This window comes from Pelodiscus sinensis, unplaced genomic scaffold, assembly GCF_049634645.1.
Source record: "Pelodiscus sinensis isolate JC-2024 unplaced genomic scaffold, ASM4963464v1 ctg77, whole genome shotgun sequence".
NCBI lineage: Eukaryota > Metazoa > Chordata > Testudines > Trionychidae > Pelodiscus > Pelodiscus sinensis.
The window spans coordinates 401,292-415,544 of NW_027465809.1; the positions used below are offsets into that span (position 1 = coordinate 401,292).

Consider the following 14,253-nt stretch of genomic DNA (forward strand, 5'->3'; position numbering starts at 1 on the left):
GCAGAGCAGCTCGGGTGCTGCTGGGTTGGACCAGTAGCGCGGCCGCTCCTCGGCACTACTGGAGCAACCCAGCAGCACCCCAGCTGCTCTGCCCCAGGCGTCCTGATTCAGCCACTGCTGAAACTGATCAGCAGCGGCTGAATCAGGACTCCTGGGGCAGAGTAGCTGGGGTGCTGCCGGGTTGGTCCAGTAGTGCCAAGGAGCGGTGCTGCGGGACCAACCGGCAGCACCCCACTTGCTCTACCACAGGCCCCGGGCTTTGCTCCACATCTCCCTGGTCTGCTGGGGGGGGCACTAGCTGCGTCCCCCCCCAGCAGACTAGGGAGACGCGGAGCAAAGCGGCGGAGGACCCGGGCCGGACCGCGGCGCTTCCAGATCACCGGACCCGCGGCGCTTCCAGATCAGCAGTCCGGCCCCAGGTCCTCCACCGCTTTGCTCCCCGTCTCCCTGGTCTGCTGGCTCCCCCAGCAGACCAGGGAGACGGGGAGCAGCTTTTCTCGCCCCAGAGGAGGCGGGCGGCGGGACCAGGCGTCCTGCTGCTCCAGTCCTCCGGGGCGAGAAAATCCCTGTTCGTAACTGCGGATCCGACATAAGTCGGATCCGCGTAAGTCGGATCCGCGTAACTCGGGGACTGCCTGTACTGCGTGTAATGGGAAGAGTTGTCGCTTCCTGATTCAGGTCTTTACAAGAATCCTGAATCCGTTATTTTACTCTGTGGTGATGGGCGAAACCTTGGAAGGTGCTAACATTTGGAGTACATAAGGGCCTGCTTCTCTGCAAATTATTCAGCTGTCTTGAAGATGAAATTTGTCAAATCTGTTTTTAGTCTCTAGTTTTTCAGTGTTTCCTGGTTTCAAGCAGGCCACAGAAACTTCAGAATGCACCTTTGTAACAGCATCTTGGTGCTTCAGACAAACATTATTTCCACAACTTCTACAAGAAAACAAAAGCAGAGGGCACTTTTCACTTCTCAGAAACTATTCACATTTGGTTCAAGATGTGATTCTGTTCTTTCTTTGGCCAAACCGTAACCTCAGCATTATTTCTATTCCACAGTTCTCAATTCCTGTCCTGTGCAGCCAGGCTGTGTTCTGAAATATTGCTCAGTTGTGTAATTCATAGAATCATAGAATACTAGGACTGGAAAGGACTTCGAGAGGTCATCGAGTCCAGTCCCTTGCCCTCATAGCAGGACCCAATACTGTCTAGACCATCCTTGCTAGACATTTATCTCACCTATTCTTAAATATCTCCAGAGATGGAGATTCCACAACCTCCCTAGGCAATTTATTCCAGTGTTTAAACACCCTGACAGTTAGGAACTTTTTCCTAATGTCCAACCTAAGCCTCCCTTGCTGCAGTTTAAGCCCATTGCTTCTTGTTCTATCCTCAGAGGCCAGGAAGAACAATTTTTCTTCCTCCTCCTCGTGACACCCTTTTAGATACCTGAAACCCGCTAGCATGTCCCCTCTCCAGTAGCCGAGGAGCCGCGCTACTGGAGCAACCCAGCAGCACCCCAGCTGCTCTGCCCCAGGCATCCCCAAGTCAGCTGCTGCTGAAACTGACCAGCGGCTGACTACAGGAAGCCCGAGGCAGAGTTGCTCTGCCCCGGGCTTCCTGGAATCAGCCGCTGATCAGTTTCAGCAGCAGCTGACTTGGGGACGCCTGGGTTTCTTAAGTTGAATCTGTAAGTCAGAACTGGCGTCCAGATTCAGCCGCGGTTGAAACTGATCAGTTTCAGCAGCGGCTGACGCCAGTTCCGACTTACATACAGATTCAACTTAAGAACAAACCTACAGTCCCTATCTTGTACGTAACCCGGGGACTGCCTGTAGTTGATTAAGATATTGTACAGAACCGGTCTCAAAACAGACCCCTGCAGAACCCCATTTGTTATACCTTTCCATCAGGATTGTGAACTGTTAATAACTACTCTCTGAGAACGGTTATCCAGCCAGTTATGCACCCACCTTATAGTAGCCCCATCTAAGTTGTATTTGCCTAGTTTATTATAAGAATACCACGTGAGATCGTATCAAATGCCTTACTAAGGTCTAGGTATTCCATGTCCATTGGTATGGTATACCACAAGACTCATTATCCTATCAAAGAAAGCTATGAGATTGGTTTGACATGATTTATTCTTTACAAATCCATGCTGGCTGTTCCCTTATTATATTCCAAGTGGTTGCAGATGATTTCCTTAATTACTTGCTCCATTATCTTTCCTGGCACAGAAGTTAAACTGACTGGTTCTGTAGTTTCCTGGGTTGTTTATTCCCCTTTTTATAGATGGGCAGTATATTTGTCCTTTTCCAATCTTCTGGAATCTCTTCTGTCTTCCATTATTTTCCAAAGATGATAGCTAAAGGTTCAGATACCTCCTCTATCAGCTCCTTGAGTATTCTAGGATGCATTTCATCAGGCCCTGTTGACTTGCAGACATCTAACTTTTCTAAGTGATTTTTAACTTGTTCTTTTTTAATTTTATCTTCTAAACCTACCCCCTTCCCACTAGCATTCACTATGTTAGGCATTCCTTCATCAGACTTCTCGGTGAAGACCGAAACAAAGAAGTCATTAAGCATCTCTGCCATTTCCAAGTTTCCTGTTACTGTTTCTCCCTCCTCACTAAGCAATAGGTCTACCCTGTCCTTGGTCTTCCTCTTGCTTCTAATATATTTATAGAATGTCTTCTTGTTTCCCTTTGTGCCTTTTCTTTTCTAATCTTGCCCCTGCATTCCTGTATTGTTTGCCTATATTCAGCCTTTGTAATTTGTCCTAGTTTCCATTTTTTATGACTCCTTTTTTATTTTTAGATCATGCAAGATCTCCTGGTTAAGCCAAGATGGTCTTTTGCCACATTTTCTATCTTTCCTATGCAGTGGAATAGCTTGCTTTTGGGCCCTTCATAATGTCCCTTTGAAAAACTGCCAACTCTCTTCAGTTGTTTTTCCCCTCAGTCTTGCCGCCAATGGGAACTTACCTACCAGCTCTCTGACCTTACCAAAATCTGTCTTCCTGAAATCTATTGTTTCTATTTTGCTGTTCTCCCTTCTTCCATGCCTTAGAATCATGAACTCCATGATTTCAATATCACTTTCAACCAAGCTGCCTTCCACTTTCAAATTCTCAACCAGTTCCTCCCTATTTGTTAAAATCAAATCTAGAACAGCTTCCCCCCAGTAGCTTTTTCTACCTTCTGAAATAAAAAATTGTCTTCAGTGCAGTCCAAGAACTTATTGGATAGTCTGTGACCCGCTGTGTTAATTTCCCATCATATATCTGGATAGTTGAAGTCCCCCATCACCATCTCATCCTGCGCTTTAGATGATTTTGTTAGTTGTTTAAAAAACAATTGAGACAGAAGGATTAGACTGGAGAGATGCATGATGCTACAGATCTGATACTGTCTTGCATTTTCTCCTTTTTGCAGGGGGTCTGATGAATCCATGGAAACGGCGATGGTGTGTCCTGAAGAATGAGGCCTTCATGTGGTTCCGAACTAAGCAAGAGGCTCTGAAGTCTGGCTGGCTCTATAAAAAAGGAGGTGGCATGTCAACTCTGTCTCGCCGGAACTGGAAGCGCCGCTGGTTTGTTCTTCGAGAATCAAAGTTGATGTACTTTGAGAATGACAGTGAGGAAAAACTGAAGGGGACGATAGATATCCGAAGAGCCAAGTGAGTGAGAACAAACCCAATAAAGCTCTGACATTCTTTGCCCAGATCAGTAGTGACAAGGGCTGCTATACTAGCCTAGAAATATTGTACAGAGTTAGAAGAGTCAGAGGGTAGAGAAGGAAAATCCTGATGGGTCAACCTGCCCCTCTCTGGAGGAGCAGGACTGTAGCTATTTGAGTCCCTTTTCTAGTCTAGGGAGCAGCTACAGACTCTGGCTGAGGTTGCATAGAACACACTCACAGGAGAGGCACTAATTCAGCACATCACCCATGTGCTCTGCCCACCTCTGACTTCATCTGCCTCAGCACTATTCCAGGGTTCCTAGTGGAGTGTGATTGGGAGTGGTTTATGTTGCTGTGCCTTCTCCCAAACTGTGGTCAGATTTTTGGCAGCTACAGCCAGGCACCCCGTCTTTCACTGGTAGAAACCAGACGCTGAGTCAAGCCTCATGCTGTGTCTTATCTAGAGTACCAAGAAATAGAGCAGTAAAACGATTTACAAAATTAATCAGATTAAAAATAATCATGATTAATAGTAGATGTAATCTATTAAAAATAATAGAATAACACTTTTTAAAATGTTTGTGGATGTTTTCTACATTTTCAAATATATTGATTTAACTTACAGAATACAAAGTGTACAGTGCTCATTACAATATTCTTACTTACAAATATTTGCACTGTAAAAAGATATAAAAAGTAGTATTTTTCACCTCATCTCCTACAAGTACTGTTGTGCAATCTCTCTTTTGTGGCAGTGCAACTTACAAATGTAGATTTTTTTTTAATGTAACTGCAATAAAAATAATGTAAAACTTCAGAGCCTACAAATCCACTTAATCCTATTTCTTGTTTAGCCAATGGCTAAAACAAACATTTTTGTTTACTCTTATAGAGGATACAGCTGCCCAATTCTTATTTGCAGTATCACTTGAAAATGAGAGAGGCGTTTGCATGTGAGACAGACTCAGACCAGGTGGCTGACACATGCTAATGGAGGGAAGACATGCCTGGGTGAACAGTTTTCTCTTCCCTGATTAAACAGGACTGAGCCTAGAGCAGCATAATCGAGCAGACACCTGGTGTCAGTTCAGCTTGCTGGAAGCTACAAGTTAATCAGACACCTGCAGCTTAAGGCCTGTGGAGCCAATTGAAAAGGTTTCCTCAAGTGTGATTAAGCTCTTCTAAGAAACAAAATAAATGAGCAGTCATGGCTGGTATAAATAGTTCCACTTCACCACCACCCCTGTTTTGTATTTATTTTTATTTCCTGGCCCTTCAAATCTCTGTTTGCTGATGGGTTTAAACAAAGTATTCAGTTGGTATGCTTGCCATCTGTTTTTGCATAATTAGCTGTACAGCTCTTTAAAGGGGCAATCAGAAATTCTTTTTATTGACCAAGGAAATTCTTGTGCCTCGAGGAAAGTGTTGATGTGCCAGGCACCATTCCTTTCTGTTCCTGCAGTGACTGCTACAGCCTGAAAAGCCAGGCATGTTGAGCAAATATGAGGCTTATGGCAATTTTTTAGCTTGCTGTTCACTGTGTTACAGGGAGATTGTGGATATTCATGAGAAGGAAAATGCTCTGGATATTGTGACTGAGGACAGAATTTACCACATTGTGGCAGAGTCACCAGAAGATGCCAGGTACAAGAGGGAATTTATTATCCATCATCATTCATTACTGGGTTTCTCCCATGCTGCTACTGCAATGCACCTTAACTCCTCCCTGGAAAGTCCATGAATTTTCCTCTGCTGGGATGAGAAGGGATTTGTTCCTGAGCGTCATTCCACACTGCTCTAACAGCAGATGTCATCTGGGGATTCCCCATTTCCAGAAAATTCAGTCTGTGTTTACGCAGTTCAAGGGGCTTCTTCCCATTGTGCTCTCTCTTAAGCATATGTTACCTATCACCTCTGTAATATGACCTAAGTTAAGCATAACTTGGTAAGAACTGTTTTTTATGCTACACTTTATAGCTGGAATGTGTAATAGCTGATTTATATGTTAAATGAAATCCCAGATGAACAACGCCAGCCATTCATTGTCTCTGTAAATGATTGAGGCAACCTACAAAGGGACTTTTCTTTTATCCCAGAGTTGGCATGAAAGCTGCAGTTTATCAGAATCTGCAGAGTCATCTGATAAAACCTCAGCAATGTAAACTCAGAGAGTGAGACTCCTATTCTTCCCTTCTGACATCCTCACTTGTGTCCGCCCCTGGCCTTACCATAGCAGCATGCATTCCAAGCAAGAGGAAAGCATCTACATTTGCTGTTGTTTTAGGGCTTGTTAGTGACACATCTACAAAACCCAGATGCTTCTTATCTGAAGCTTAGAGTGGGATACGTTATTTGCTGGCTCTCCAGGAGTGATTTACTCTCAAGCCTTGTGTCTAGAGCCAAGGACCCCTGTTACAGCCAAGTAACTTGACATCCTTCCCTTTCTGTTAAATCCTGAAACGGACCAGTTGGAAAAGATCTGATTTGAGGGTTTGAACTTGGATCAGGTTAAGGAGCTAGTCCAAGACATTTTCTGGGAGTTGAGACAGGTCAGAGCTCTTCCCTGGAATGAGTACCAGCTAGTCTTGCCTTCCCATTGCTTACGTATCCACTGATGGGTGTACATCGTATAACCCACACTAGCCATGGGGAGCTGGATTGTGTGGGAATAGTAGCACAAGGGATTGGTAAGGCCAGGTATCTGGGAGCATATATAGACGTTCCAGGAGAAAAGTTGATCTTTCACCAGGATCAGAGGGCCGAGGCACTTCTGGAGAGTTGCAGGGAAGAAGTGAGTGAAATAATTCTCCCTTTGGATAGTGGGTTTCGTTTCCTTCTCAAGCTAATCGCCTTCTGGAGTCTAGTTTCACTGCATAAATCCTAACAGTGGTTTTGTTCTGATTGTCAGTGGTTGGTTTAATGTCCTGAGCCGAGTGCATAGTGCCACAGCGCAGCAGCTGAGAGAAATGCAAGATGAACAAGCCAATCCGAAGAATGCTGTGGTGAGTTATTAGTGAGCTGGGTTCTTGGCAGGTTGGCTGTGTAGAGCCATTAATGCTCAGTCAATCTTGTGAAGGTGTTTCCAGCTCAGTGTTGACACAGGTCTTGAGCAGTGTAAGTAAGCAATGCACTGTTGCCTTGGGCAGAGCAATTTACAGACAGGCAGACTCCAAAAGGTTTAGAAAAGGGCAGAACAGAGACAAGGAATCCTTGGCAGTTTGAATGGGGCAAAGTGAGTTGCATGATTGTGGTCCTCGTTGACTTGGGGAGCCCATACAGGGTTTGGAGTGCAGTAAATACAAGGGGAGGAGATTTGCATAAAGAGAATAAGAATATATTTTCAGTTTGTTTGGAGACTGGGAGGTAGAGATGCATTTTTTCTAGAGCTTCATGATGCAGACTGAAAATAACAGCTCTTGTGTGGAGTCGCCCCCACCCTTTCTATCAGCAGAAAGTAGACGTCTGCCTTGGAGCCTCCTTTCCCTCTCCTTGACTTGCTGTCATAAAAGCTGATGGAATTTCAAAGCAAAGTTTTGGTTCTTGATTTTTATCGGGAATGAAAATGTTTCTGCTGCAGGATGTGCATTGTTGATAAATGTCTCTCTCCCTGTGAAGGGAACCCTGGACGTGGGCCTCATTGACTCTGTCTGTGCCTCGGACAGTCCAGACAGGTAGGAATAAGCTGCATTGTAACTACATCATTGCCTTTCAGATTGGTTCTTTGGGGCAGGGCTCCCTCTACGCTGCAGCTTCACAGGCGATTCATCAGCCCTGCCCAGTCAGAGGTTCAGGGCTCCTGCACAGCGCTGACTGACTGGGTGGTGCTGATTAATCCCCTGTGAAGCTGTGCTGTTGTGCAGCTTACAGGGAACGCTGGCCTGCCTGATTTTGTTTTAGCCCATGGATTAGCACATCATCAGCACCAAACTTGTGTTGCCACCAAAAATACAAACTCACTCCATCCAGATTCTCCCATGTCCCGTTTCACTGCCATAACCCTCAGGCTATAGAGTCAGTTTCACTAAGTTTTGCACATGTCCACTGATAGAAACTAATGCCTCTTGGGAATTTAGGGATGAACAAGGGTTGGGAGGCAGCTGAGCAGGGGTTCCGAGGATCTCAGTGGCTCCCCAAGTGGTGAGTTAGGAGTACAGAGGTGACTTTACTGCTGTAAATGGTGTTGGCGAGACTGTCACTACAATACTACATCCACATCAGCATTTTTAAAAGGGTGCAGAAACATTGGGGAGTGGAAAAAAAAGAGCTACAAAAATTCTTTGAGGGCTGGAGTACTAGGTCCTAGAAGACACTTTGATCTATTGGAGAAAAGCGTAAGAACCAATGGCTGGAATCTGAAGCCGCACAAATTCAAATTAGGAATAAGGCACCTTTTTTTACAGCGAAGGTAATTAACAATTGAAACAAACAGCCAAGAAAAGTGGTGGATCCCTTTCTCCATCTGTGATGTCTTCATATCAAAAGTGGATACCTTTCTGGGAGAAATGCTTTAGTCAAACACAAGTTGCTGGGTTCCATACAGGGAAAATTGGGTGAAATCTGCTCTATATGGTAAAGAGGGAGGTCAGAGTAGGTCAGGGGTTCTCAAATTTCATTGTACTGCCATCCCCCTTCTGTCAGTAACAATTACTACAATACCCCATGAGGTGGGATTGAAGCCTGACCCTGCCCAAACCCCCTCCCTGCCCCATGTACAATTACTTGGGCTTCAAGATCTTAATTTTGTAGATTTAGCAAAAACAGCTTTGCTAAAGAGAAAAGATTAGGCTGGTCACTCAATCCGTCTTCATGGCTCAAAATCCATTCAGAATTGGATTTGTGAACCATACTCCAAAATGTTAATCAAGATCCTATGCTACAAGCATAATATCCTCAAATAGTTAACAATGTGAACAATAACAATACATGAGAAATTCCATGTCCGTGTCTGATCACCCAGTATTTTAGTCGATCAATGGTTCTCAAGCCATGGGTCACAGAACATTAGCAAACTCTTCCTAATGGTGTGTAGAACCTACTAGTCCCTTGGGCCAAGACCCACACAGGGTCTCAGGCTTTGTGGAGCACCACATAGCTTTCTTGGCAACTAAAGTTAGGTGCTGTGATTCTCAGTGTCGTGGAGTTTGAGTTAGGCACCGAGACTCCTCTGTGATGAGTGGAGACGGAGAAAGCTTACACTTGAAACCACCAACCCAGTACCTAGGTAGGGAGCCACCTAAATTAGCCAGAGTGCTACGTCCCTCCTCCTCTCAAAGATAGGTGCCTCTCTCTGCTTGTGATCCAGACAGGAGGAGAGAGGCATCTGACCACGTAAGTCACATGTGGGGCCAGAAACAAAACATCTGGGGGCAGGAGAGGTAAGGTAGACCTTATTTAGACCACTGGCTAGGGTAATTACCCAAGCTGTTTCAGGGGGTAGCTGAGTTAGTCTGTACAGAAAAAAACAACAAATGGTCTGGTAGCACTTCTGCCTTCTCTCAGATGAGTGCCTTCATCAATAAAGATTCATTCTAATTTTTTCTTGAGCCTGGTTAATATTTAACTAGTTAATTGTTTAATTAAAGTGGAACAGCTTCACTAGGCCAGAGTGAGGAGGACTCACATCAGAATATCCCATAGCCTAGAGGTTAGTGTACTCACTTGAGAGGTGGTAGGCCCCGGTTCAAATTCCTTCCCCTCCTCGGGGGGGGCAGGGCTTAAGCTGAGGATCTCCCACATCCTGTGTCCGTATCCTAACTCCTAACCATCAGACTCAAAGCTCTGAGGGAGCTCTGTCTCCTCAGTTGTTCTGTGTGGGTTTCCCTAAAGGGCCCAGGGGCTAGCTGAGTGTGCCTAGCAGTTCTGTTCTTGCATGTGGCTTAGGCAAACAAACACCTATCTTCCCCACTCTGAGGTGTTCTGGGACCTAGGCAGGAGATTGGCCCTGGGCACCAGAGTGAGGCTGCAGTGCACATGTTCAGAGACAGAAATGTAGGTGTTAAGCAACTTCAGGTACCTAAAAGACTAGGCAGTAACTGTGCAGGAGTTGAGTGGATCACAGCAGTGCCTGAAAAGAGGAGTGAGAATCATGGTCCAGTCCCCTGCCCTCCTGGCAGGACCAGGCACCATCTAGATCATCCATGACATCCCTGCTTACCTAACCTGCTCTTAAAAATCTCCAATGATGGAAATTCCACAGTTTTAACCACCCTGACAGTTGGAAGTTTTTCTTAATGTCCTAATGTTCTCGGTTGTCCTTAATGGTAGTCTTAGAGGTAGCTCCCCAGCTGACAGGAATTGTCATAGTTCCACGTACTTCATCAGAGCTAGCTCAGTTTACACCAGCTGAAGAGCTTCCACCTAAGACACCTTTCTTTGTCCTTGGAGGAATTCTGTGTTGCTCACTAAAGTACTAAGGTGTCAGTTCTCAGCTTCTGCTGCACCAAGCTGTGGGACTGGAGGGAGGATGACAGGAGTTCATGGAGGCACTTTTACGCTGTGATGATTGGTGTGCGCTACACATATCATGCAAGCTGAGTACGCCCCTCTCACCTATTGGTAATCCAGTCTGGGAGGGCTCTTTCCCCTGTTTAAACAATCCCCCAACTCTCCCTCGTATGTTTTCCATAGGTTTGAATGGCACTGCTCATGCTCAGGCAGAGGGCGGATGGTTAAAGGTGAAGGCTCTGGCTAAGCTGGCCCTTTGGCAGAGGAAGTAATAGTTGAAGAGAGGTGCTCTGGCTCAGTGGTACTTTTGTTCCAGATGTGGATCTGATAATGACCAGTTTTAATTCTCATGTTTTCTCAAAGGCCAAATTCCTTTGTGATCATCACAGCAAATCGAGTGATTCACTGTAACAGCGACACCCCAGAGGAGATGCACCACTGGATCTCACTCCTACAGAAACCCAAAGGCGAAGCCAAGATTGATGGTCAGGAGTTTCTTGTCAGAGGTAAAAGGAAACATGCCTCATAGCCACATGCTGCACGTAGACTCAGAGAACGCACAGCCAGCGTGGCACAGAGGGAGATCCAAGTGGGGTTGGGCTAGGTCACTGACAGACACACATAGAGGTCTAGTCTAATAGGACACATAGAGGTTGGTATTTCCAGTCTTGTAAATAGCATGTTCTTCTTTGAGTGTTTGCTCGCAGCATTTGGACATGCTCATCACATGCACCTGTGCCAGAAGTTTTTTTTAGCAGTGCCTGTAGGGGAGCACCTCTAGTGACCCTTAGAATGGTGTTTCCCTGGTGTGAGATACGGGGCGCTGCATGCTCCCCCCATCCTCAGTTCCTTCTCGCTGCCTGTAACGGTGCATCGAAACAGCTCTGCTCCAGCCTGGGCTTTTCTCTTCTCCCCATTGCCCATAGTACTAGAGTAGCTGGTCCCCTTTGAAACTTGCACCCGGATCGGGGCATGCCTCCATCCTCAGGATTTAAACCTTGTGATTCTTGCAGTCGGTCTGTGTCAGCTGCAGCCCCCATAGGCACTGCCTGCCCTGCCTCGGTGAAGCACACGTCAGCGACAGGTGCAAGATTTGAAAGCCCTTCAAACCTATGACTAAGCTTGAGTGGGACACTCGACGTTGTGACTCCTCATGACATGAGTCCTACCCCTGGCACTGTTGCATTGATTTGAGTCTGTGCTGGACTCCCAGGGCTCAGTGCATAGCGCCCCAGCATCACCATGCACCAGTCGGCACCGCGCCCCTTCCCAGACCCGACGAGGAGCCAAGGAGAGCGGCAAGGGGCCGCTTGTCCCCAGCTCTGAAAAAGGGGGTAAGGCGGCAGACAAGTGCAGATCCATGTCGGGCAGCTCCCAGTCTCTGTTGATCTTGTGGTGCCTGCCGCAGAGCAGAGCAGAGCAGAGCACTCCAGCCCACTGCATCCCTCCCTCCCTGAACAGCGGGCCTCTACGTCAGATGCCGGAGGCCCTGCAGACTGCACAGGAGGTACTGTCTCTGCCAGTACAGGCATCCTAGGCCTCCACGACTCCACATTCTGGGTGTAGAGTCGGGCTCGGCACAGTGGGCTCCCCTCTGCATTAGCACTGGGCTCTGCAGAGTGAAAGGCACCTCTCACCAGCCCACGATCACCAGGAGACAACCCAGGAAAGGCCAACCCTGTTTATCCCTGGGTTCCAAGACACGGCTCGTGGCATGGCTCCCTGATGCAGGAGTATGGATCCTTGGAGGCACATGCTCTGCTCATCACATGAGAGCATCGGTTCCATCAGATGCCAGCCCATGTGAGCTGTGCAGCCTCCTGCAAAGGTGCCCCAGCTATGGGCACCGGTCACGCTCTGCCTCACGCTCTAGGCTGTGGTCCCTGCACCACTTGAGAAGTGCTAGGTGTAGGTTGCTGGCCGCAGGTCGTCCTGCTCTGCCATCCGCAGCTGCTGCCGGAGCATTCAGGCTCTAGATCCTCTACCCTGGACTTGTGGTCTCAGGCTTGGCACTGCTCCCACCGCACCTCTACAATCTCCCGATTGCCAAGTGATGGCACAAGGACTGTAGCCCATCTTCAGTCCAGGGCTCCAACCTGGACAAACCCCTTCTGGCAGGACCTCTGGCAAAGATGGAGCCACAGGAGGTACAATGGCACCAGGGTCCATTGCCGGCTCCATGGTACCACTGGTCTTCCTGGAGATCTTGCTCATCCATTTCACATGGCCCAGTCAGGAACTGGAGTTTCAGACAAGCGCGTGGCTTGAGCCCTCAATGGCGGTGTCTCCTTGAGCCCCACAAGAAGAGGCAGCACCAGTGCCCACACTGGATGTGGGGCCCTCTTCCTCCTCATCCCTGCTGGAGGCTATCATGGCCCCTCCCCTCCCGTCCCGTAGTAGGACATCAAGGCCCACCAAGAACCACTGAAGAGGTTAGCCTCCATCCTCAGCTTGATGGCAGAAGAGCTAGGGGCACCGCCTGGTACCTTGTTCAACGTCCTATCGGCTGCAGCAGTGGCCAGAGTGGCACTACCGATCCATGGGGGGCTGGCATGCACATCGCACATCCTGCAGCAAGCCCCATCCCTCCTGACCCCTGTCTTTAAGCAGGCAGAGTGCAAGTAAGTTTTCATCCCTCCAAGGGTGTCACACCTATGCTCCCACCCAACCCCAACTTCTTGGTGGTGGGGGCCGTGAACCACAGGGAGCATTACAGGAAAGCTGTGACAACCCCTAAAAATAGAGATGCCAGGAGCCTGGAACTATTTGGACAAAGAATGTATTCATCCTCCAGTTTTCAGCTGAGTGGCAAAGCATCAGATGCTCTGGAGGAGGTACAACTTTAGCTTGTGGCACTGCTGGAGAAGGGCATGGTAGCCAGAACGGCTCTTCAAGTGGCCTCTGTTGCTGCAGATGGAGGTGTTTGAACCGTGGCTTCCACGATCTCTATGCAGTGTCGTGGCTTCTTCTGTCTGGCCTCTCAACTGAGGCCCAGAACTTGCTGCAAGATCTTCTCTTCTGCAGCAAGGCCTTGTTTGTGGAGCAGACAGGCATTAAGCGTCACAGTCTGAAGGACTCTCGAGCGAGACTGAGGACACTTGGCCTTTATAACCTGGCCCTCCTGGCACCAAGGGAGCCAACCCTGCCAGGAGCCTTCTCATAAATCATTCAAACCCTATCAAATGTGCCCCTCTGGCAGCCAGGCTTATCCAAGGGCAAATAGGCTAGCAAGAACGGGGGGCGACCTGCCAGTCTGCCTGAAAGATTCAGGTTCCCTTCCCTTCTCCAACCACCTTTCCTGTTTTTTCTGGCATGTGCCAGGTTCTCAGTTCCACCTCCAAAGGGCACACCTTTTAGTTATTCTCCACCCTGCCTGCCTGCTCCCTGGCCTCATGCACCTTCTCAAACAGGAGGTGCACCAGCTCCTTTGCTCGGGAAGCAGTGGAAGTTGTCCTTGTGGAGTTCAGGAACAAAGGTTTCTACTCCTGGCACTTTCTGATCCCTGCAGCAAAAGGTCTCCGACCCATCCTTGATTTGAGACCTCAACTAGTAACTAGCACGGCTGAAGTTCCGCATGGTTTCCTTTTCCTCCATCATCCCCTCCGTGGATCCCAGAGACTGTAACGCTGCCCTCAACCTTCAGGACACGTACTTCCACATCTCCATTTTCGAGGGCCACAGGCACTTCCTCCACTTTGTGGCAGGTCAGGAGTGTGGTTGTTTGCAGTCCTCCTGTTTGGCCTCTCAGCAACTCCAAGGTTTTCAGCAAGTGCATGTCGGCAGCAGCGGCTTACCTCCAGCATGCGGGCATCCAAATACTTTTAGAGCTCCATGGCTGGTTGGTCAAAGGCAGCTCCAGGTCCCAGGAGTGGAGTCGTGTTGCCAGATGTGCTCGTGAACGTCCACGCTAGCACAGTAGAGAGGACAGAGTTCATCCGAGTGATACTGGACGCCAAGATTGCCAGGGTGTCCCTCCACAGAGACGGGTTCCAGGCTCTGGCAGATCTCATCACAGGTGTTGCCAGTGACATTGTCAAGAATGTGTCTGTGCCTCTTGGGCCACGCGGTGGCATGTACCTACGCCATCCAGCTGACCAGACTCCACATGCACCCTATGCAAATGTGGC

At 48.1% G+C, this 14,253-nt stretch overlaps 1 protein-coding gene across 5 annotated transcripts in view; it reads left to right on the plus strand.

Annotated features, from left to right (window-relative positions):
* Positions 1 to 14,253, plus strand: part of LOC102447238 (unconventional myosin-X-like) — a 311,005-nt gene that overhangs the window by 213,429 nt on the left and 83,323 nt on the right. For all 5 annotated transcript variants that reach the window (XM_075914469.1, XM_075914465.1, XM_075914468.1 and 2 more), the window contains 5 exons: positions 3,437 to 3,680; positions 5,231 to 5,326; positions 6,591 to 6,684; positions 7,298 to 7,353; positions 10,490 to 10,632. In XM_075914469.1, coding sequence (XP_075770584.1) covers positions 3,437 to 3,680; positions 5,231 to 5,326; positions 6,591 to 6,684; positions 7,298 to 7,353; positions 10,490 to 10,632 — 633 coding nt within the window. The remainder of the gene's footprint in view (positions 1 to 3,436; positions 3,681 to 5,230; positions 5,327 to 6,590; positions 6,685 to 7,297; positions 7,354 to 10,489; positions 10,633 to 14,253) is intronic.